This window comes from Lontra canadensis, unplaced genomic scaffold, assembly GCF_010015895.1.
Source record: "Lontra canadensis isolate GAN:19392208 unplaced genomic scaffold, GSC_riverotter_1.0 scaffold4, whole genome shotgun sequence".
NCBI classification, from domain to species: domain Eukaryota; kingdom Metazoa; phylum Chordata; class Mammalia; order Carnivora; family Mustelidae; genus Lontra; species Lontra canadensis.
In genome coordinates this window covers 34,832,936-34,857,471 of record NW_022630998.1, presented here as the reverse complement: position 1 = coordinate 34,857,471, position 24,536 = coordinate 34,832,936, and the positions used below count along the sequence as shown (strand labels likewise).

Genomic DNA, 24,536 nt, shown 5'->3' with positions numbered 1-24,536 from the left:
GTATCATGTATGTAACATGGAGAGTGATAGAGGCTATTTTATTTGTTTTTAAGATTTTATTTATTTGAGAGAGAGAGAGAAAGAGAGAGTGCGAGCATGAACAAGGGGGAAGGACAGAGGGAGAGGGAGAGAAGCAAACTCCCTCCTGAGCAGGGAGCCCGACGCAGGTCTTGATACCAGGACCCCGGGATCATGACCTGAGTTGAAGACAGACTCTGAACCAACTGAGCCACCTAGGCGCCCCCACAAACTGTTTTTTTTTTTAATATTTAATTTATTATTAACAAAGAGAGAGAGAGAGATCACAAATAGGCAGAGAGGCAGGCAGAGAAAGGAGGAAGCAGGCTCCCTGCTGAGCAGAGAGCCCGATTCGGGGCTCAATGCCATGACCCTGAGATCATGACCTGAGCTGAAGGACTTAACCCACTTAACCCACTGAGCCACCCAGGCGCCCCCACAAACTGTTTTAATAAAACTTTTAGGTGACTCTGATGTACACCCAAATTTAAGAACTATAATGAGTTAAACTATCACATGAAGGTAGCAGTTGGTGCAATAGAAAGCTCATCATCCAATCATGTCTCGTTTTATAGAGGAGAAATGGAAAACCAGAAAACTTAAGACTCACCCACCAGAGTGCCATTAGCATCTTGGTACCGTAAGGAAGACAGTGTCTACAAGTTGAAAATGCTAAAGCCAAAAAAGCTGAGGCAGCCAGAGCCCTAAATCACATCACTGAACAGCTCTTCTGAACTCAGAACCATCTACTCCCAGATTTCAGTTGTGTGGGACCCTTGATCATCTCTGTTGTTTACATCGGCTTTGGTCAGGTATTCTATTACTAACAGCTGAACACATTCTAGGTGATCCAGAGGTCCTCTGAAAACTCTGCAGTTTTTCACTTTATCTCTTACCTGGGATGACTTAGACAGCTGAGACATATTATACAACATCCAAACTGAAAATTTGTGTTGGTCCCTTCCTCTGGGCTCCAATAAGACCTTCTATGACTCCAACTCTGATATCAATTTTGATGTGTGGGTCTTCCCCCCAACCCCGACACCACCAGTCAATTCTCCAATATCAGATGGGTGTCCTACAATTTAACTCAGTTCTGACACTATCTACCTAGAGACAGCATCAGATTCCACAGTCAAGTGTTCAGTCCTACAAGAATGCCCCGCACCACAACCAAACCTAGATTATCACTTATGCTTCTGACAGATCAGCTATAGATTGGAGGTTCTAATAGCCCCTTCCTTGGGTTTGATTGCTAGAGCAGCTCAGAAAACTCAGAGAAACAATTTATGGATTACTGGTTCATTATAAAAGGATATAACTCAAGAACAGCCAGATGGAAGAGATGCATAGCTTCAGTGGTTCTTCAGGAGTGCCCCTCTTCTGAGGCTCCATGGTTTACCCACCAACCCAGAAGGTTTTCTTTCCTTTTCAGTTTTTATGGAGGCTTTATTCCGCTGGCAGGATTGATTAAATCATTGGCTACTGGTGATTGATTCAACCTCCAGCCTCTCTACCTTCCCCAGAAGTCACAGGGAAGACTAAAATTTCCAAACCTCCAATCACAAGGTTGATTCTCCCGGCAATCTGCCCCCATTCTTCTGTGCTTCCAAAAAGAGCCACTGAATTGACATAAGCTCAGATGTGGTTGAAAGTGGTTTGTTAAGAATATTAAGACACCTTCATCACACTTTTTCCCCCCCCAAAGAATTCTTCCCCACCCCCAGGGGTAGAATTTAATGATTCATCAGTTACATATAACACCCAGTGTTCATTTTACCAAGTGCCCTCCTTAATGCCCATCACACACACCTAACTCCCATCCGGCAACCCTCAGTTTGTTCCCTAGAATTAAGAGTCTCTTATGGTTTATCTCCCTCTGTGTTTTCATCTTATTTTATTTTTCTTTCCCTTCCCAGGGAACTATGTTCATCTGTTTTGTTTCTTAAAATCCACAAGTAAAATAATTTGGTATTTGTTGTTCTCTGACTTATTTTGCTTAGTGTAATACATTCTAGTTCTATCCACATCATTGCAAATGGCAAGATTTCATTCTTTTGGATGGCTGAGTAATATTCCATTACACACACACACACACACACACACACACACACACACCCCACATCTTTATCTACATCTTCTATATCCATTCATCAGTCGATGGACATCTGGGTTCTATCCCTATTTTGGCTATGGTGGACATAGCTGCTATGAACATTGGGGTGCATGTGCCCCTTTGAATCTCTATGTTTTTATCCTTTGGATAAACACCTAGTAGTGCAATTGCTGGTTCATAGGGTAGTTCTATTTTCAACTTTTTGAGGGTCCTCCATACTGTTTTCCAGAGTGGCTACACCAGCTTGCATTCCCATCAACAGTGTAAGAGAGTTCCCTCTTTTCCACATACTTGCCAACACCTGTTGTTTCCTGACTGGTTAATTTTAGCCATTCTGCCTGGTGTGAGGAGGTATCTCACTGTGGTTTTGATATGTATTTCCCTGACACCTTTATCACTTTTATCACTTAGGAAATTCCAAGGGTTTCAGGAACTCTGTACCAGAAGCAGTACAGACCAAATATCTATTTCTTATTATAAATCACAATATCACAATGACCTTTCTCACAGCAGTTGGTTCACTGAAATATAAGCCTAAGTTATGGGATCATGAACTTCTCAACTATGTATTCCCAGAGCCTAGCACAGTACCTGAAATATAGTAGGTCCTGAATGAATAGTTGTGTCATGAATGAAGAATGGATTCTAACTCTGTTCTTGTTACAAATTACTATGGCTACTGCTTCTCTTTTATTTTGTCTATAGGCCCAACTATTTCCTTACCCAAGGGTTTGCTAACTTCCTTGTATATTTATAAACAAAGTAATAATTTCATTTTAATGTAGCCTTTCCGCTAACGGAAACTACAGTTTTTCCTCTGAATCATAGTTTTCTTACCACCCGTGGGATGACCATCTCTCTCTTTGCAGAAGTGGATGTAAAAAGTGGATATTCAGAAGAGAACAACTCCCAACTGGAATCAACCTGCGGACTAAATTATGTTCTGCCAGGGGTCTGGAGGGGGTGGAGGGTCTGGAATGAGTTGAAGGGAGTGGAGAGTAGAAGAATCAGGACAATGGTGCTAGTTGTCCTGCAAAGCTGAGTAAAGTCTTTGTTTGCTAAGTAGGCCACAGACATCCCAGAGCCAAGCCAAGGCTAAGTTCCAATGACTGGGATCCTTATACTCTAAATGCTTCAAAAGGAGGTCGCCCATCAGAGTCCTTAGGAAGGCTCTGCTTTATGTCTCCTTATATCAGGAAGGGAGACTGTGGCGCTGACAGCTATATTTCTCAGGGAGGGGCCAAACACTTGTATGAGCTTCATTCTTTTCCTTGGGAATCTGCTCACCTGTGGGTGCTGTCAGCAACCTGCTCGGAGATCTACACACTTTGGAATTTGGGGAGTAGGTCCTGCAGCAGGAAAAGCTCTCCAAAGTGAATGTTCGAATCAGGCAAAGACCATGATAGATTACTTTCTTCAATTTTGTCTTGTGTCCACTGTACCTTCCAGACTCAGATAACTCCTCAGAAAATCATTTGCCTTTAAAAGGAGCAAGAAGGGATGTCAAGTGCTGTCTTTCTCCCTGAGATAACCTAACAAATGTCAATTTTCTGCAGTGTCAAATCCTTTAGCTCAGCCCCATCACTTTCATGACAGACCCCCATCCCTTTTCCCAGCGCACCTGGAACAAGCCCACCTCGCAGGAGCCCACTTCAGCTCTCACAAGCCAACCCCATTGCACTGTACTTTTCGTTTCTGCAGGCAAGACCTGGCCCTGGGGCTCAGCAACACTTTCTCTTCCCTTTGTTCTTCTGGCCTGGGGTAGCAGCAGTTTCCTGCAGGTTTTGATCTCTGATTGCTTCACCATTTCCTATTTTTAACTCCCTTCCTTCCTTTCCTTCTTTTTCCCTTACCCACCCCCCATCCCCCGCCTTCCTTCCTTCCTTTCCTGTTACCATTTCCTATTTGATGTTCAGCTCTTCCATCATTCACAAAACAATTCCTACATTCAATCTCTTTGGAATTTCTCTTAAAATCCCTTTGAACTACTTGGTTTTTGTAGGGTCCTGACTGACAGTTGCACTTCCTGTGTGTGAGATCTATATAAGCTGCCAGGACACATCATCTGAGGCTGTGCTGTCATCACCCTGTGTCTACATCTGTGGAGGTTCCAGCCTAGGTTAAGCCTATGGTCTGTATTCTTGTAGCTCACAGGGTAGAGTAGGGCTTGTAGAAACCACATGGAGTCTCTCTCTACATAGTGCATATTCTCAAACCCAGCACTAACAATCTGTGTCTCATTTATGGAACTTTGGGGGGCAGCTTTACAGTGTGAGGACCCACATGGTTTGCTGTTTCTTCGGCCTGGAATATTTCAGGTCTCAATTTAAATCTCATTTTCCTGAGGAAGCCTCCTCCATCACTCATAGTTCACACGGAATGCTTCCATCCCTGTGTACCTACAGTCCCTAGGCCTTCCTTACTCTGTCTCTCCTGCTATATTGTATTTGCTTGTCTGCTGTTTGCCTTTCTTGCCACACTGGAAGTCGCCTGAGGTTAGGGAGTATGCCTCTTCTTGTTCACCATTCTATTCCCATTATCTTGCACAACAAAGTTTTGATAAATAAATGAATGAAATACTCTTAGACATGAGGGACAAGGTGTCACTCTGCTGGTCTAGAACCTATGAGTCTCCACAGGGCCTCGGTCATTAAAGTCCAAGCATCCTGCTTGGCTTCCAAGAGCATTCAAAATCTAGCCTGACCATCTGTTCATTTTAGCTTTCTCCATGACTCTTCAGCCCAAAAAGCCCACCACTCCACATGGGCCAGTAACTTCTTAGATATACAGCAGTAAGAGGTACTGTCGCAACTGTTCACCTTCCTTCCTTCTATCCCACCATCCTTCAAGTCTCACCCTCCATCTCGTCCATGAAGTGTCCCAGGTAACTCTACTCTGGTCTTAAAATTCTTACCATCCATGTCTTTTATTGATACTTAACATCTGAAAACCATCTCCATCTACCCGCAAGGGTTGTAAGGGAAGAGTCTTGCATGATAGATGCTGAAAAACGTCAAATGCTTGTTTTCTTTGCCCCACTTGCCAAAGGGAGGGTACGAGCCTAAACCTTGGCTTCACCAATCAGAAACAACTCATCCTAGACATTGCAATCGGAACTGGTGTTGTAGACCAAGGATGATGATGTCGCGCTTTCTCTGGTGGTAATGGTGGTGGTGGTCGCCAGAGCTCCTAGGACAACCATGGCAAAGAGGGAACTGGCTGTGTACAGTGTCCAAGGGTCCTGTTTCAATATCCAACTGCATTATCGCCTACATTTATCCTCTTCCTAATTCCCTGTTTTCAAGATTTTCTTGGATACTTGATGTTTTCCCCTAAATATACAATTTCGATAATTGTGGTATTGGACTTAGTATTAATTTGTGGAGAATTTCCATCTTTAAAATATTTTCACTAAGTCCATTACATTTTCTATTTCCCTATATACTCACTGCATATTATCAATTTAAAATTCATTAATCTACTAGTTTCACCAGTGTTTTCTTTTCTTCTACCTTTCAATCTTTTTTTTCACATATTTTGGTGTGAGAGATGAAACAGAGATCCAGCTTTATCCACCTCCCTGATTAGCCAGTTATCCCAGTATGATTTATTGAATAATCTTTCTCCCAAGGGTCTGAAATATCCTTCATCATATACTGAATTCCCATAAGTATATATTTGGGTTCACTCCTGAGTTCTATTCTCTTTGATCTTCTATTTTTTTTTTTTAAGATTTTATTTATTTATTTGAAAGACAGAGATCACAAGTAGGCAGAGAGGCAGCCAGAGAGACAGAGAGGAAAGCAGGTTCCCTGCTGAGCAGAGAACCCGACATGGGGCTCAATCCCAGGACCTTTGGATCATGACCTGAGCAGAAGGCAGAGGCTTTAACCCTCTGAGCCACCCAGGTGCCCCTGATCTTCTATTCTTTTACCATACATTTAATTACTGCAACTTGACAAAGTTTTAATAGTGAGCAAAATTAGTTTTCCCTCATTGTTATTTTTCATATCCCCATCCCAGTCTAATTGGATTTTATAATCATTTCCTAAAATTCTCCTCCACCCAGCCCTGTTGTATTTTACTTCATTGAATTTACAAATTGACATAAAAGGAAACCATGTTTTGCCACTAATTTTCCATATATAGTACAAGTCATTTTTTTAAAATGTTGTCTTCTGTGACTCAGTAGGGATTTATTTTCCCATTAAATTTGGTTATTGCTGGCATGTAGAAAAGCTGTGGTTCTACGTATTAGTCTTTTGGCACTGTAGTATAACAAAGTATCACAAACTTGATGGCTTATAACAAAAGAAATCCATTTTCTCAGTTTTGGAGGCTCAAAGTCTGAAATCAGATCAAAGACAGAATCTGCTCCATGCCTTTCTTGTAGCTTCTAGTGTCACTTTGGGTTTCTTGGCTTGCATAATTCTAATCTCTACCTATGTTGTAATATGGCCTTCTCTCTGTCTTCACATTGTTTTAGGACACCAGTCATAGATTAAGGGCCTACCTTACTCTAGTATGACCTCACCTTAACTAATTACATCAGTGAGGACCCTCTTTTTTTTTTTTTTTAAAGATTTTATTTATTTGACAGAGAGAGACACAGCGAGAGAGGGAACACAAGCAGGAGGAGTGGAAGATGGAGAAACAGGCTCCCTGCTAAGCAGGAAGCCTGACGCGGGGCTCGATTCCAGGCTCCTGGGGTCATGACCTGAGCTGAAGGCAGACGCTTAAGGACTGAGCCACCCAGGCACCCCGAGGACCCTCTTTCCTAAATGAGGTCACAGTCTTAGTACTGGGGGATAGGATTTCAATATATCTTTTGGGGAGACATAATTCAACCCATAAAAATCCTATATATTACTTTTGCAGCTCTCCACTTTAACTACCTCACTCCTCCTAATTATCTTACAGGTGACTCTTGCATTTACCTCGTACATATCTTATCAACTGCATATAGTGAAAAGGATGCTCTTTTTCACTCTTTCTCATTTCATCTTTCTAGTCTCATTGGCCAATACTTTATCACACTGAGCCAACAGGTATTCATGTTTTAAAAATATGCTTCATTATTTTTGAGATTTGAATTTGATTATTACTGAAGTGAAACATTTTTGAAAAACCTAGCTGTTTGTATTTCTCCTTTTATGAATTGTGTGTTTCTATCCTTTATCTATTTTTTATACTGGGGACTCTTTATTAATTTGAAAGGGCTCTTTGAGCATTAAAAATAATACTGTCTTGTGACATATATTCCCAAGACTTTAAAAGAACCATGTCAACTATCTAGCAGTCAACAAAAAGCAAGAAACAAAATATAAGGTTCTGATCTACTGTCTCATAAATTATACCTTCAGTGCAACAGTCCAATACATGAACAAATGCCTCTCATATTATAAGAGCAATAAGACGAATAGTGGAGTGCAATATAGATTTTTATGAAGCACTCTTGAAAATTTCAAGTACACTAATACTTATAACTTGTTTCATAGTGCACCATTTCTCAACCATTCAATTTCTTTCCAGCTAAAAGCACTCAAAAGAGTCTCAAGGACTAAATTATCTGATTAACCCTTTAATGCCAAACGCTGCATAGCTCGTGCTCATATACATGTCAAGTTTACACTGACATTTAAAGGCCCTAACTTCCAGTCAAAGAAAGGATTAATCTGTCGTTGGTTTATCTAAATGACCAAATAATAAGATTTAAGTGATAACCAGCTGTAGGATATGTCCTTATTAAATTTGATAGGATTTTTAAAAAGCCAAGTAATGTAATGAAGTTTGCAAAGTAATTTAGATTAACCAGGTTTGACTGCTCAATTTGGAAGTGATTCAGTGCATAGGTAGAGGCATAGAGACGATTTTTAAATATTGGGCTTGAATGTTCCTGACCAGAAAAATCAAGAAATGTTGAATGAACATTAAAATATATTGTTTTAACCAGTTTTCATTACTCATAATATAAATACATGCTTATTTTAGCAGGCTTTTTTTTTTTTTTTAAACTTGCCACAACTTCCATTCCTTCCCAAGGCATTATTTACATAACTTATGGTACAAAATATAGTACAAAGTATGATATGGTACAAAATATGATACAGGACAGCTTAGTTCTTGAAATGCTAACACTCACCTGAAATGTGAATGTCCCAAAAGCACAGCCACAAAGCTCCTGTCCAGGACTTTGGGGGAATATTTTCATTTACTAGGATTGAATCTTCGTTAGCCAAGAATGTCCAGATGAAAATGCTAGAACTTGGAAATACTCTCTGGCATTCACTGGATTTGGTTACTTTTAACTCATTCCACATATTGTGTTTCTATTTCCTTACCCTATGCACATTCTTACCTCCTTAGAAATTATGTGCCCTTTGCTACGCAGAAAAATACAGAAAGGTTAGGTTTACAACTTGATTCTGTCACTTGTCTTTGTTTTGCCTATTTACTTGATGAAAGCCATTAATTAGTATGTGTAAAGATTAAGGGCACCTAACAAATATTAAATGATTACATGTTACAATGACACTTTATACCTGCAATGTGTGTAACTGCACATTTTCACAGAGACAACTACTCGGAGACCTAAGTTTATATGTGTTATAAGCTATTATTTATTTATATATAGGATAAACAGTTACTGTTTATCATAAATAGAAAGGAAGACAAAGAGACAATTCTTATTAAGTAGAAGCATTTTATATAACTGTATTAGAGTAGTGTTATTCACAATTCAATAGCAGATGGTCATAATCATTGTTAAAAAAATGAAACAGAATAAAAAACAACTGAGAAATTGTACATATTAAAGATACTTATTGTTTTATGTATACATAGACCTCCATAAGTATGTACTGGGTCACAATGAAAAACATGTTTCTTATTGAGGTCTGCGGTAAAAATAGTTTGAAAAGCACTGTATTATTAAGTGTGTTTGTGGTGTGAAGGTATCCTTCATGGCATTCTTTCCCTCACTCCAGAGGTTTTCACCTCTTGCTTTTCACTTATTCTACAAATGTTTACTGAGCAACTGCTATATGTTGGTTGGGGATCAGGTACTGGAGAGAGAAAAAGGCAACCTTACTTTTGGAAATTTCTACCTATTATCCTACAGATGTAAGTTTTTAACCAAAAGCTTAAAAACAAGCTAACACTGCATGAATTACAACTGTTCTTAACTTACTGTGCCTCTTGATGGCCATGAAAACGTAAGTGGAATGTGTCAAAAACTCCCAGGAATAAGCCTTCACAGCATATGAAGCTTCTTGCTGCGTCTCATCAATGTCTGGAGAGAGATCCAGTATGAAATCTGTAATTGAGACAGCAATTCTCTAAAGGTGTATTTATTTTCATCTGCTTTGTTAATTTCTACTTTCCTAGGCTTTTTGGCTAGAAAATAATTTTTTTTCAGCAACCAAGACTTGGGTCGTGGCTGTAAAACTTCCCTTTCAGAATTACTTTTTTCTGGAGGGACCAATATTTTTTGCTTTGAATATATGTTATTTATGTATTTGGCAGAAGGTTGAAATTTTTTACACTTAAAAACATGGTAAAATACTCTCTTTAAATGCTATCTTACTTGGAAAATTAAATATACCATCCCACCCACCACCAAGAAGCCAAACTATTCTTGGGACTTAACACCAACCACAAAATAATCTAGAGTTTTCATTCTCCTGCTCAAATCTCTAATATTAAGAGAAAGGCTTAGCAGAAAGTTTTACATTGTAATTGTGTTTTTATTTCCTTACTCTTCCTCTCCCCACCTCATGTACTTTAAAAATGGCATGTAATATTTTAAGATGATGACATTTCAACTTAGAAATGCTTCTGATATATGTTATTAAGTAATTTTCTAAATGTATAAAGATTTTAAAAATGATGGATTCTGTGCTTTACAACAGCATACCCTTTAGAAATAACGGCAGGAAAGAATAGTATTATTTTTCTCTTCTCTGATCTTTCTGACAGATTCAATAAATGTTATGGTTTCTGGTGATCATTGGTGACTTTCAAAATCAAACCAATTACCCTACAAGTATGTATCTTATAGCAGCAAAAATTCAGATTTTGTTATTTTTTCAATTATGGCTTTTAAAGTTTAAACGCTATTATTAGTATTTTAGTTCATTAGATCACTGCTCATGGTAGGCTGATGATATAAAGGTTTATACACATTTTCAAGAAACAGAAGAAAACTGAGTTGTCATGTATTTTTAAGAAAATAAACGCAAATGATTAGGTAATTAATTAGTTTACAACTGTACTGGAAAAATACTTCGTGATAAAATGATAACCTTTTCCAGTCAGTCAAGATTATCCAGGTTTGGCTATGACAGTGTATGCTGGAGCTGGCTCAAATCTTCCCAACCTTGTGTTCAATGATGTCATGTCGGTAGCCTGAAATTAGTCACAGCAGGAGTACTTATACCACAGAAGTAAGAGGCTCCCTTTCCATTTCGAAGGTCTGTTAAACATTTGCCAATATACCATTATTATTCTTTTATGATACAATTCAATTCTTTGTTCATAAGAATCTTACTTGGAGATCTAAATAATTGATGTTTTTTGTATAAATCTATCTTTCTGGTAAGAGATTTAAATGTTTCCATTAGTTAACAGTGATGGAAATGTTAGACTTTCACTGTAAAGGGATAAATATGTGAGGCTTTATTCGCAGACAAGTTCTTCCTTTCTTTTGAGGGAGTTGTACCCTATTTAGAATTAACTGTTCAAAATTTAGATTTTAATCTAAAAATAAAGGTATCTTATTTTTAACTCAATCCACACTTATGAAGCAAAATACCTAGACTTCAGAGAACCTAACAGATTTTAATTCTGTCAAAAATGTCTATGATTTCATGATAAAAGGTTAAAAATATTTTGTAAAGTATGAAATAAACAATTTAGACGAACTCATTTATTTGACACGTTAAATTAGGCAAAGAAAAATATATGCAACTGCATAAAAAGAATCACATTCTCATACTATTTGAACATACAGCAGTGGTCAAAAATAATGAATTGTGGAATGGATCCCAGGATTTAATGCAAAAAACATCCTGTACAGAAAAACTTCAGGCTTCTAACTTCACTGAATCCAATACTAAACGTGCTTCCTTATATTCCTCAGTTTCTTCCAAGTCTTTTTCACCCTCCTGAAATGAAATATAATAAAATGAGATTTATTCTTCTCAAAGTTCAGTGCTATTATTTATTTATATATTTATATATTACAAACCATCAATATAAAGGCTCAAAAATTAACACAAAAAGGATTCTAAACCTTATCTAAATATTGTATAATTTCATAGGTTTCCCATAGTTTTGTTTTTTATTGGTAAGAGAAGTAACAGGTTTTGTTGTTTCACTGTACAGCATCCTCACAGAGTCAGTGATAAACAGGGTCACCTAAAGCTATTAGCATTAAATAAATACATAAAAACCTCAGAAAAATGAAAAAAAAAGTATTCTCATTTTGTAAACATGTCATCATACAAAAAAGATTAATATCAATGGACTAAAACTAAAAAAATGATGCTTTACTAAAGTGTCACATATATGATAATATTCAGATGACAATACTCCTTGAACTACCCACAATGACAAAGAAGGGTAGTGATGTCACACCAGAGAGAAGTACAATCTTTGAATTAGAAAACCAAACTGTCTGCTTATTAATAAGTATTATGCATTTTACTACAAGGAAACAAAATGCTAACATCTTTTATTTTTTGATATCCAAAGACTGAGTTTTTCCTTGATACTTTATACATAAAACTCATACTAACATATTATTATGTGAACAGTATCATCTAAGTTATACTGCATATGAACTTTTGTTTGATTTTTACTTAAATAAGTAAAGCTATGACCAGTTATTTGTGTTGGGTCAATAAAAGCTAAAGATGTACAAACAGTTACAGAGCAGAGAGAATAAAGTATGTGTGTTTCTTCTTTTTTTTTTTTTTTTAAGATTTGTTTATTTATTTGACAGAGAGAGAGACACAGTGAGAGAGGGAACACAAGCTGGGGAAGTAGGAGAGGGAGAAACGGGCTTCCCGCAGAGCAGGAAGCCCGATGCAGGGCTTGATCCCAGGACCCTGGGACCATTACCCAAGCTGAAGGCAAACGCTTAATGGACTAAGCCACCTAGGTGCCCCTGTGTGATTCTTTAATAGGAAAATTTAAAGCAAAAGGAGAATTTGCTTAACTCAGACTACAGGCAAAAATTTCTTAAAACCTCTGTATTACACCTAAACATGTCTCTGTTCTCTGTTACTAAGTATAAGCTCTTTGAGGGTAGAAATATTGCTGACTACATCCATACACACAGTTTATCATTCAAAGCCAGAATTATTCTTTTCAAGCAATTTCTATTACTTTTTCAGCTACTAGATTCATGAGAGCAAAAAGCATTTAAGTTGTCAGGAAATAAAAATGGTGCTTCTGTCTCAGTATTTTAATATAGTAATTATTTCCTGCTTTCATCTACCTTTTATTTCAAAACCACAGTTTTATTTTTGGCTGTTAAGGAGAGTTACCCTGACTTTGAAAGGTTCCTATAGATAAAAATGGAGTTCTGTGTCAAAATTAAAGTGTGAACATATCTCTGTTTTTTTCTTACAGATTTAGTCCTAATATAATTTTGGTGGGAAAACAAATGTCAATCTCTTTCAAAGAATACATATAATCATCCTGAGAAAGCCTCACAAGATTTTTGTTATAGAAGGCATAACTATGAATCACGAGACAGCTAGTAGCTAGTTAATATTAGCTCAAGAAACAGAAACATAAAATGAGATTAGTAAAGGAAATATCAGAATTCATCAAATTTATCATCAAACAGCGAAAGTAACTGGCTTGAATATAGTATCATGCAGTTATCTCTGTTAAGAAATAGGAGGACTTTTAATTGTTTTTAGAATCTTTTATAAAATGATTCTGCCACTGTATCACAAGGCACTTAACACTAGCAAGGATGGTAACAGTGTTATCCTGCTCCAAGTTAATAGGAAAGCACTGCCTATATTACAAGGTGTTTTTTCCTCTCAAACTGAGTAAGGTTTGACTCTAAAAGGATTCCAGATCCTTTTCGTAAGGGCCCAGATCCATTTGAAGCATCTGGATCTTCTGAAATTTTAAATAGTCTACTTATCTTTAATGTGCCAAAAAAAAGATCTTTATGTATGAATACTAAATATTTCAAGATACTGCTGGACAATGTTAGTGCTCTGAATATCTACCATAATAACTCAAATATATTTAATTAACTAAGTTTAAATAAACAGAAAAAACATGTTGGTTATAGTACTTCTACTGGAGGCTAATTAAAACACAATTTAATCTCTACTAATTATTTTAAAATATACTGGCACACAGGGCAAGTGAACAAAATATGTCCCGAACTAGTTTACAGCACTGAATACTTAAGATTTTGGCCTTCCATGTATTACACTGAAAGAATGTTTAAACAGAACACAGAGAAGAATTTACTTACTAATAACTGCAGAAGATCGGTATATGCTGCTTCCAACCTGCGCTGGCAATCTGGGATCATCATCCGGGACTCTTGCAGGATCTCTGCCTATAATGAAAATCTCTGTGAGACAAGTAGAACTTACGTGTTTAGCTCACACTTCTGTAACTATCTAAAACAGGTCAGAAGAATCAGGAAAAATTATAGGTATGTTAAATAGTTTAATATTTTTAAAAAACAGCTCAATATTTTAACTTAAATTGTGATTAGAAGTTAGAAAGAATGACTATCATACTGTAAAATATTCAAAGTACAAGTTTTAAATCATTTGGTAATCACCTTTTCACGCTAAGTGAAAATTAACTGGAAAAGCTTTTCATAGAGCATTTATTTAAAAAGGCTATTTAAAATAAACTATTTTCCTGCTGTCACAAAGCACCTTTATCCAAAATGGGATCAGCTGGTTATATAAATATCTCCTGCATCTTCTGAGCAATAAAGAAAAAGAGTGTTCAGATAATATCACATGGAGATAATTACTGCATGAAAAAAGTTATTGAGTTATTGATCACATCGTGTGCACACTGCAGGAGGTTCTTACTGAAAGACAGAGGTAAAGAAAAAGGAAAAGCCAAGACCAGCAGGTTCATATTTTTGATGCTTATCATGCATAAAAAGTTATTACTTATCCTTGTGCTTCATTTTAGGAGAGAGATTATTCTCCCCATGCACTTTGAGCCAAATTACCAACTTGGCACCCCTCTGAATCTAACTTCTGCCTATTCCTCCTGAAGACAGACACAACAGAATTAAACCCAAGAATATTTATTCTGGAGGGTATTTCTGGAGATAAAATATATCATTCAAAACTGAACTATAAAATATCAGATCATAAAAGAAAAAAATCAAAGCAATCACTGAGAAACCAATCAGTAGGAGGGTAAATAAATTAGTGTCACATGTTGTTCCTCAAATACGTCTTTTTCCTAAGATGGCAGGAAGCTTTATCTCCTTAAACTATTCTCAGAGACACAAAAATCATTTAAACATTTATCTACAAAAAATAATGTTTGGGCAACTATCTTTGGTTAAAAGGGTACAAATTTCAAACTTTTACTAATTTTACTAATAAGCTTTATTAGCTAGCTCATATAAAAATAAAAAGGAAAGACATAACTTAATGGTAATCATACTACATTTTTTTTTAAAGATTTTATTTATTTATTTGACAGAGATCACAAGTAGGCAGAGAGGCAGGCAGAGAGAGAGGAAGGGAAGCAGGCTGCCCGCTGAGCGGAGCCCGATGTGGGGCTCGATCCCAGGACCCTGGGATCATGACCTGGGCTGAAGGCAGAGGCTTTAACCCACTGAGCCACCCAGGTGCCCCCATACTACATTTTAATAGAAACTTTAGTAAGTTCCAGTATCTTCTCCCTTTCCCTAATAGTTTTGTCATAACACACACTATAAACAAAAATCAGAATCATAATAAACAAGGATGCTCTCTATCCACATCTGTTTTCTCAGGTGAAAACCTATTTGTTTAACTTCTTTTACTAACAAGACGCTGGCTGAAAACTTAAGACACAGGATCATGACTTTACTTCACTGCTAATCATACTATACCTAGATATTTAATCACTGTGACTAAATTATTTTTATGTATCTAGTTAGTATGAATATGTGTGAAAAAAGTCACTGATAGACATTTCACGGGATACCTGATTCATATTTCTTCCTTATGGACCACCCTTGAGAGTAACTTATAGGAATTAAGTAAGATGAAATGACTAGAGAGTAAGATCTAAAGTGTTAAGTCAAAATGGATACTTCTAGAAAGTTTTTTGAAAGTTTTAGTACTGTCAATGAAATGAACTTTATACTTCTTTCATTATTATTCTATTCATTATTATGGAGCAAGAATCCTCATTTAATCTATCAAAACAGGACTATGATGTAAATAGGATCAAAGATCAGTCTCTCCCACGTACCATCCCCAATTCATTCAATAAGCTTACTATATATCTACAGGATGCCCGGTACAGGGGATGCAAAGATGAGTAAAAGGGCAGTTTTTGTCCTCCATTCCAGTCCTCCAAGTTCAAATAAACACTTGACACAGCTTCAAGAAGACTATGCCACTGGGAGCTAAAGGCATATAGTACAATCCTGGCTATGATGTGGAATCCATAAACCACATCTCTATCAAGGCCATAAACCGTAGACTTTACCTCATAACAATGAATTACAACTGCTAGAAATAATTTTAAAAGACCATATATAAGGTGTGATTATATAGTAAAGAAACCCCTCAAAATACCTGAACTAAAGTAAATGAGTATTATCTTTCAAAGTGTTCTCCTTGGGAAGGAGTCACTCAGATGAATGGAACCTCTCTTTAAAATATCTGAATAGGGTGGTTCAGTCATTAGGCATCTGCCTTAGGCTCAGGTCATGATCTCAGGGTCCTGGGAACAAGCCCCACATCCTGCTCCCTGCTCAGCTGAAAGCCTGCTTCTCCCTCTCCCACTCCCCCTGCGTGTGTTCCCTCTCTCGCTATCTCTCTCTCATCAAACAAATAAATTCTTAAATAAAAGAAAATATCTGAATAAACTCTCAGTTTATTATAATACTGACTATGACAAGATTGAGTTTAAGTCAGGATCTTGGCACAGATTGGGAGGTACAAGGAACCTTAACACAGCAGGATGTGGTCCTACTCACGTGTTACTGTTCTTAAAACAAGTTAGGATATTTTGGGGGGAAAGTTATTCAGGTAAAATGGAAGTTTGGGGAGGCTTATTAGCAAGGCTCAGACTAGAACAATAAATAAATTACTAAACTAAAATCTGATCAATTATCTTTATAATCAAATGTAAATAAGTTGGAAGGGAAAAGCCCTAATTGGCAGATTTTCATTTTTTCAGAAAGAAGAGCTCTGTGAAATAATCTGGCCAATGTTAAGTTGTTCTGCTATTGCTCAACTGAGACAAGATTTCTAATTTCTTTAATGATCCATTCACCTAGGGCTGGCTATAAATCCATAGGCACTCTAATATTGGATATCGGCTACCTCTGGAACCAATGGTAACTGCATTAGCTTGCCAAACTGAGCTTTAGAGTTGTTCAGAGATAACTGTAACAATGGTTAAGTCTGCTTTTATACAAAGGTCAAATGGTAATATACTAATAAACAGGTTAAAAATCCAACTGAAGAGAGGGAGAGACAGAGGGAAAATGGTAACTATGTAAGGCGATGGATATGTCAAGTATCTTGGTTATGGTCAATATTCACAAAGTATACATTCATCAAATCATACAATTTGATAACTTAAATATATACAATTTTAGACTGTCAACTGTATCTCAGTAAAGCAAGGGAAAAAAGATATAAAGACACTGACTGAGAAACAAATGAAGAATCATAGAGTCAGAAGGGACCTAAGTGGTCATCTACAACAGGCTCCTCAACTTATAAACAAGAAAGCTGAGTCTCAGAGTGACTAGCTAGTTGATAGGATCTTAGTTATAACCCATGACTCCGATTTCAACTCTAGCATATGAATGAATGATAGTATAGCCAGACTCTAAGAAGGATTCCAATGATCCCGTTCTTTCAGAGTCACCTCCCACACTACATTTGGGTTGTACCTGTGACCAACAGAATGTGGCAGAAGTGGCTTTCTAGAACTTTTTGTTTCCACATGGGCCTCTTGAAATGCTTACATTATGGAAATGCTTCTCTCAGGAACTGGTTGTCATGCTGTGAGAACCTCTGAAGGATGGAAAGAAGGAAGAGAGAAAGATAAGAAGGAAGGAAGGAAGGAAAGAAGAAAGGAAGGAAGGAATTTGACTTGTGTTTTGTGGTTATTGCTGAATGACTAAGGTTACTGCTCAATGACTAAAAAGAAGTCTGGGCCCCTAAACCCTAAGATGTCAATAATTACTTTAAGTATAAATGGTTTAAATCCACTATTTTTTTTTTTTTTTGGTTTAAATCCACTTCTAAGAGATTCATAGACTGGACCCAACTATATGCTGCTTATAAGAAAACCACTTCAAACAAAATGAAACAGAGTTGAAAATAAAAGGATGAAAAAAGATGTATCATGCAAACATTTAAACAAGAGTGACTATATTAATACTAGATAGACTTCAGAGCAAAAAAGTAAATAAATTAGAGACCAAGAGGAATGCTACATAATAATACAATCATCAATTCACCAAAAAAAAAAAAAAACAATGGCGATCCCTAAATGTGGATGTACTACATAAGAGAACTTCAAAATATATAACATAAAAACGGATAAAACTGAAAAGAGAGATAAAACTACACATATAGCTGGGGATTTCAATACTTCACTCGGTACAAGTGGTAGAAGTATTAGACCAAAAGTCAGCAAAGTTATAAAAGGACTGAATAATGCCATCAACCAATAAGATCTAACTAACATTTATAGGACACTCTGCCTAAGAAAGGAAAAGAAATACTTTTTAAGCACCTATGAAACCTTCATTACAGGGGCATCTGGGTGGGTCAGTTAGTTAAGCTTCTGACTCTTGGTTTCAGCTCAGGTCATGACCTCATGGGCTGTGGGACTAAGCCCTGTGTTAGGCTCCATGCTCAGTGCAGTCTGCTTGAAAGATTCTCCCTCTGCCCCTCCTCCATCTTACATGCATACTCTCTCAAATAAATAAATCTTAAAAAAAAAAAGAAAAGAAAAAAGAAACATTCATTGCAGTATACCATAGTCTGGGTCAAATAACAACAACAAAACAAACATCTCAACAAATTTAAATATTAAATAAAAGAACTGAAATAATATGTAGTGCATGTACGACTATTAAAAAAAAGTAGAAATCGTAACAAAAATATAGCAGGAAAATCTTCAAATCACTTCAAAATTAAACATACTTGTAAATAACCCATGAATCAACAAGGAAGTCTCAAAAGAAGAAGAGAAATACAGAGATAAATGAGAATGAAAATATAGCATGTCAAATGTTATAGGATTCAGTTAAAGCAGTGCTGAGAGGGAAATTTGCAGCAGTAAATGTTTATGTTAAGAAAGAACAAAGACCTCAAAAATCTAAGTTCTGGGGCACCTGGGTGGCTTAGTCGTTAAGTGTCTTGTCTTCGGCTCAAGTCATGATCCTAGAGTCCTGGGATCAAGCTCTGCATCCAGCTCTCTGTTCAGTGGGAAGCCTGTTTCTCCCTCTCCTACTCCCCCTGCTTGTGTTCCCTCTCTTACTGTTTCTCTGTCAAATAAATAAAATCCTTTAAAAAATCCCAAAAACAAAAAACTAAGCTCTTATTTCAGAAACTGAGAAAAAGAAGAGCAAATAAACCCAAAACAAGCGGAAGGGAATAATAAAAATAAGATTAGAAATGACAGAATAAAAGTATCCATGAAACAAAGAGATGAGTTTTTAAAAAACTAATAAATTTCTAGTAACACTGAAGTCAGAAGGCACAAATCACTCATCAGTAACAAAAAAAGATCTTTACAGATCTTGCAAGCATTAAAGGAAAACAACAGATACTTGAGTTAAGATGGTGGAGCAGTAGGGGGAGTCTGGGCTTGAACATAGCTTCACCCCCCTGATCACAGCTAGATCAACATCAAATAATTTTGAATACCTAGGAAACTGATCTGATGATTAAAAGAACAATGTGCCCAATTAGAGGGAGAGAACGTGGCAGGCTTATTTTAACAAACAAATCAAAGCACACTTAGTTAACGGTCCAAGCACTCCCCACCACAAACAAGGAGGAACCCTGCAAAGGACTGACCCATGGGAAAAGCAGCCAAAACACAACAGCAGACTGTGCAGAGCATACACCAGAAACACTGGTGTGTTTCCTGAAGCACCAGACCCTAGACAGTGTAGGACTCCTCCTTAATATACTAATACTCTCAAGAGCAGGAAAATAACAAGCTTTCATAACATGCAAAAGACAGAAACCTAGACAAAATGACAAGATGGAGGAATTTTCCGGAAAAGAAAGATCAAGAAGAAACCACGGCCAGGGATTTACTCCAAACAGATATAAGCAATATATATGAACAAGAATTTAGAACAAGAATCATAAGAATATTATGAGGTTGAAAAAAGCATAAGAAACACCACAGAAACCGTTGCTGCAGAGATAAAAGAGCCAAAAAATGGTTAGACCGAAATAAAAAATGCTTTCCTGAGATGCAAAATAGACTGGATGCAATCACAAAGAGGATGAAAGAAGCAAAGGAACAAAAAGGTGATGCAGAAGACAAAATTATGGAAAATAAAGAAGCTGAGAAGAAGACAGAAAGAAAACTAGTAGATCACAAAGAGACTTCGGGAACCCAGTGATTCCACAAAGCACAATAATATCCATATCATAAGAGTCCCAGAAGAGCAAGAGTGGGAAAAAAGAGCAATTTATTTGAACAAATTATAGCTGAGAACTTCCCTAATAAGTTGAAGGAAACGGGTATTCAAGTCCAAAGGCACAGAGAACTCCCCTCACAATCAACAAATACAAGTGAACACTAAGACATATCATAGTGAAACCTGAAAAATACAAAGAGAGAATTCGATAGCAGCTAGGGATAAAAGGTCTTTAACCTACAAGAGTAGACATAAGGGTAGCAGCAGATCTGTCCAGAGAATTTGGCAGGCCAGAAGACAGTGGCATGATACAGTCAATGTGCTGAATGGGAAACATATGCAGCCAAACATACTTTATCCAGCAAGGCTGTCATTCAGAATAGGAGAGTTAAAGGGTTTCCAAAACAAGCAAAAACTAAAGGAGTTTATGAACACTAAATCAGCACCACAAGAAATATTAAAGCAGACCTTTGAGCAGGAAAGAGGGACCACAATCAACAAAGATTGGAAAGGAAAAGAGACAATCTACAGGAATAGCAACTTTACAGGGAATACGATGGCACTAAATTTGTATCTCTCACTAATTACTTTGAATGTAAATGGCCTAAATACTCTAATCAAAACACACAGGGTATCAGAATGGATAAAAAACCAAGACCCGTCAATATGCTGTTTACGAGACTCACTGTAGACTCAAAGACACCTCCAGATTGAAAGTGAGGGGGAGGAGGACCATCTATCATGCTATTGGACATCAAAAGAAAGCTGGAGTAGTCATATTTATCTCAGACTAACTAGATTTTAAATGAAAGAGTGTACTAAGAGATGAAGAAGGCACTATATCATAATAAAGGGGTCTATTCAACAAGATCTAAAAATTCTAAATATTTATGCCCCAACCTGGGAGCAGCCAAATACATAAATCAGTTAATAAACAAACTTAAAGAAACTCATTGACAATAACACATTAAGAGTAGGGGACTTTAACCCCCACTCACAGTAAGGGACTGATTATCTAAGCAGAAGATCAACAAGGAAACAATGGCTCTGAATCATACACTGAACCAGATGGACTTAACAGATATATTCAGAACATTTCATCCTAAGGCAGCAGAATACACATTCTTCTCTAGTGCACATGGAACACTCTCCAGGAAGATCACATCCTGGGTCACAAATAAGGCCTCAACCAAAAGAGAAAGAGAGTGTACTATGTATATTTTCAGACCATAATGCTATTAAAATGAAGTCAACCATAAGAAAAAATTAGGGAAGACTACACGCAGGTTAAAGAACATCCTACTAAAGAATGAATGGGTTAACCAGGAAATTAAAGAAGAAATTAAAAAAAAATACAGAGAAGCAAATGAAAACGAAAATAAATTGAAAGTCTAAAACCTTTGGAACGCAGCAAAGGCAGACATTAAGAGGGAAGTATACAGCCAAACACAGGCCTTCCTCAAGAAGAACAGTTTCAAATACATGATCTAACTTTACACCTAGAGCAGCTGGAGAAAGAACAGCAAATAAAGCCTAAAGAAATAAATGAAATAGAAACCAGAAGAACAGTAGAACTGACGAACAAAAGTAGGAGCTGATTCTTTGAAAGAATTAGAAAGACTGATAAACCCCTGGCCAGACTTATCAAAAAGAAAAAAGGACCCAAATAAAAAAAAAAATAATGAATGAAAGAGGAGAGATCAAAACCAACACTGAAGGAATACAAGCAATTAAAAGAACATATTATGAGCAACTATATGCCAAAAAATCAGGCAATCTAGAAGAAATGGATGCATTCCAAGAGATGCATGAACTATCAAAAAAGAAACAGGAAGAAAGAGAAAACCTGAGCAGACCCAAAACCAGCAAGGATATTGAAGCAGTAATCAAAACTCTCCCAACAAACAAGAGTCCAGGGCCAGATGGCTTCCCAGTGGAATTCTACCAAACGTTTAAATTAGAATTAATATCTATTCTTCTGAAACTATTCCAAAAAACAGAAATGGAAGGAATACTTCAAAACTCATTCTATAAAGGCAGCATCACCTTGATTCCAAAAGCAGAGTCCCCACCAAAAAGGAAAGTTACACACCAATATCCTTGATGAAAATGGATTCCAAAATTCTCAACAAAATACTAGCAAATTGTTAAGGAAAAAAAAACACCACTAAAAACTCTATAATACTGTTCATAATGCTCTTGGATTGGCCACTTAGAAGAAATGAACCAATTCCTTCAAAACTACAAAGCACCAAAACTCAAATGATAACCTGGGTAGTTCTACAATCATGAAAGGAATTGAATTTATAATTAAAAAGATCATAAAACAGAACTCTCCAAGCCTCAATAGTTCCACTGGACAATTTTATCAAATATTTAAGGAACGGAAACTAATTTCACACAAATCCTTTAAGAAAGAGAAGAGGGAACATTTTCTAATTAATTTTATGAGAGGAGCATTAACCTGATACCAGAACCAGACAAAGTATAAAAAAAGAAAACTGCAGACCGTAAACTTAGATGCAAAAATCCTCAACAAGGTATTAGTAAATTGACTCCAGCAACATACGAAAAGAATTACACACCACAATCAAGATTAAGCAGGTATAATACAAGACTGGTTCAACATTTAAAAATCAGTCCATATAATCCCACAATATTAGTAGGCCAAAGAAGAAAATTCATATGGTCTTATCAAATGAGACAGGAAAAAGCATGTAACAAAACCCAAAATACCCATTCATGACAAAAACACTCAGCAAAGGAGGAATAAAGAACTTCCTCAACTTGAGAAACACTATTTACCAAAATGTACAGCTAATACTATACTTAATGGTAAAAGACTGAATGCTATCTCCTTAAGATTAGGAATAGGTGAGATGTCACCACTCCTATTCAAGACAGTACTGTAAGCCTTAGCCAGAACAATCAGGTAAAAAAAAGAGGACGTGCAGGTTGAAAAGAAGGAAACTATCTCTATTTACAAATGATATGCTTATCTATGTAGAAGACCAGAAGGAATCTACAAAAAACTTTTAGAACTAGAGAGTTCAACAAGTCAAGGTTACAAGGTCAACACAGAAAAAACTAAATGCACTTCCATATCTAACAGCAAAATATGTATGTGGAAACCAAAACTAAAAACAATACCATTTACAACATTTTCAAAGAAAATGAAATACTCAAGGTATAAAACTAACAAAACATGCAGGATCAGTATGTTGAAAATTACAAAATGCTGATGAAAGAAGTCAGACCTAAATAAATTGGAAAGAGTTAACATGTTCATTGACTGGAAGACCTCACATAGTAAAGACATCAATTCTCTCCAAATTGATATACAGGGTTTTTTTTTTTTTTTTTTGAAGTGTGCTCCATGCCCAGTTGTAGAGCCCAACATAGGGCTTGAACTCATGACTCTGAAATCAAGACCTGAGCTGAGATCAAGATTCAGATGCTTAATCAATTGAGCCACCCAGGTGCCCCCAAACAGTTATACAGGTTTTTTTTTTTTTTTTAAAGATTTTATTCAATTATTTGACAGAGAGGGATCACAAGTAGGCAGAGAGGCAGGCAGAGAGAGAGGGAGAAGCAGGTTCCCTGCTGAGCAGAGAGCCTGATGCGGGGCTTGATCCCAGGACCCTGAGAGCATGACCCAAGCTAAAGGCAGAGGCTTAACCCACTGAGCCACCCAGACACCCCCGGTTGTATAGGTTTAATGCAATTCCTATCAAAATGTTAGCAAGGTGTTTTATAGACATAGACAAACTTAATTTTAAAAATTTTTATGGAAAGGCAAAGGAAGTAGAACAGCTAAAACAATAAAAAAAAAAAAAGAAAATGAGAGGACTCACTTTCACAATTAAATCTTTCTCTATAGCTACAGTAATCAATACGGTGTGGTATCGGTAAATGAATACATACAGGTTAATGGATCAAAAGGGAGAAACAAAAATTAGACCCACAAAGATGTCCAAAGGGTTTCTGACCTTTTCAACAAACATTGCTGGAGGAACTAGGCTTCTATAGGGGCAAAAAGATAAATCGATAAATTTCAAACTAAACCCCACCCCTTAAACAAAAACTAACTCAAGACTGATCAAAGCCTTAAATGTAAAACATAAAACCACAGATATTTTAGGAAAAAAAAAAACAGAAAATCTTTGGGACCGAGGATTAGGCAGAGGCCTTAGACTTGAGATCAAAAGTATAATTCACAAAAGGAAATATTAGCCATAAATGAGATGTTCTCAAAATTAAAAACTATTGCTCAGTGAAAGACACTGTTAAGAGGCAGTGACTAAGAGAAAATATTTGCAAACCACATACCCAGCAAAAGGCATTTATCTGGAATATACAAAGAACTCTCAAAACTCAGAAGTAGAGAAACAAAGAATCCCATTAAAAAGTGGGCAGAAGACGGCTCAGTCAGTATTGCATGCCAACTCTTGATCTCAGGGTTGTGATTTCAAACTCCATGTTGGGTGTAGAGATTACTTAAAAAAATAAAATCTTAGGGGTGCCGGGCTGGCTCAGTAGGAAGTG

The 24,536-nt window shown here is 36.7% G+C and overlaps 1 protein-coding gene across 1 annotated transcript in view; it reads right to left on the bottom strand.

Annotated features, from left to right (window-relative positions):
* Positions 1 to 11,045: 11,045 nt before the first annotated feature.
* TBCA (tubulin folding cofactor A) overlaps positions 11,046 to 24,536 on the bottom strand; it is a 75,784-nt gene continuing 62,293 nt past the window's right edge. Inside the window, exons 3-4 of the mRNA XM_032847940.1 lie at positions 13,641 to 13,727; positions 11,046 to 11,298 (exon numbers count right to left, since the gene is read on the bottom strand). Of these exons, the coding sequence (XP_032703831.1) occupies positions 11,218 to 11,298; positions 13,641 to 13,727 (168 nt within the window). The 3' untranslated portion in view covers positions 11,046 to 11,217. The remainder of the gene's footprint in view (positions 11,299 to 13,640; positions 13,728 to 24,536) is intronic.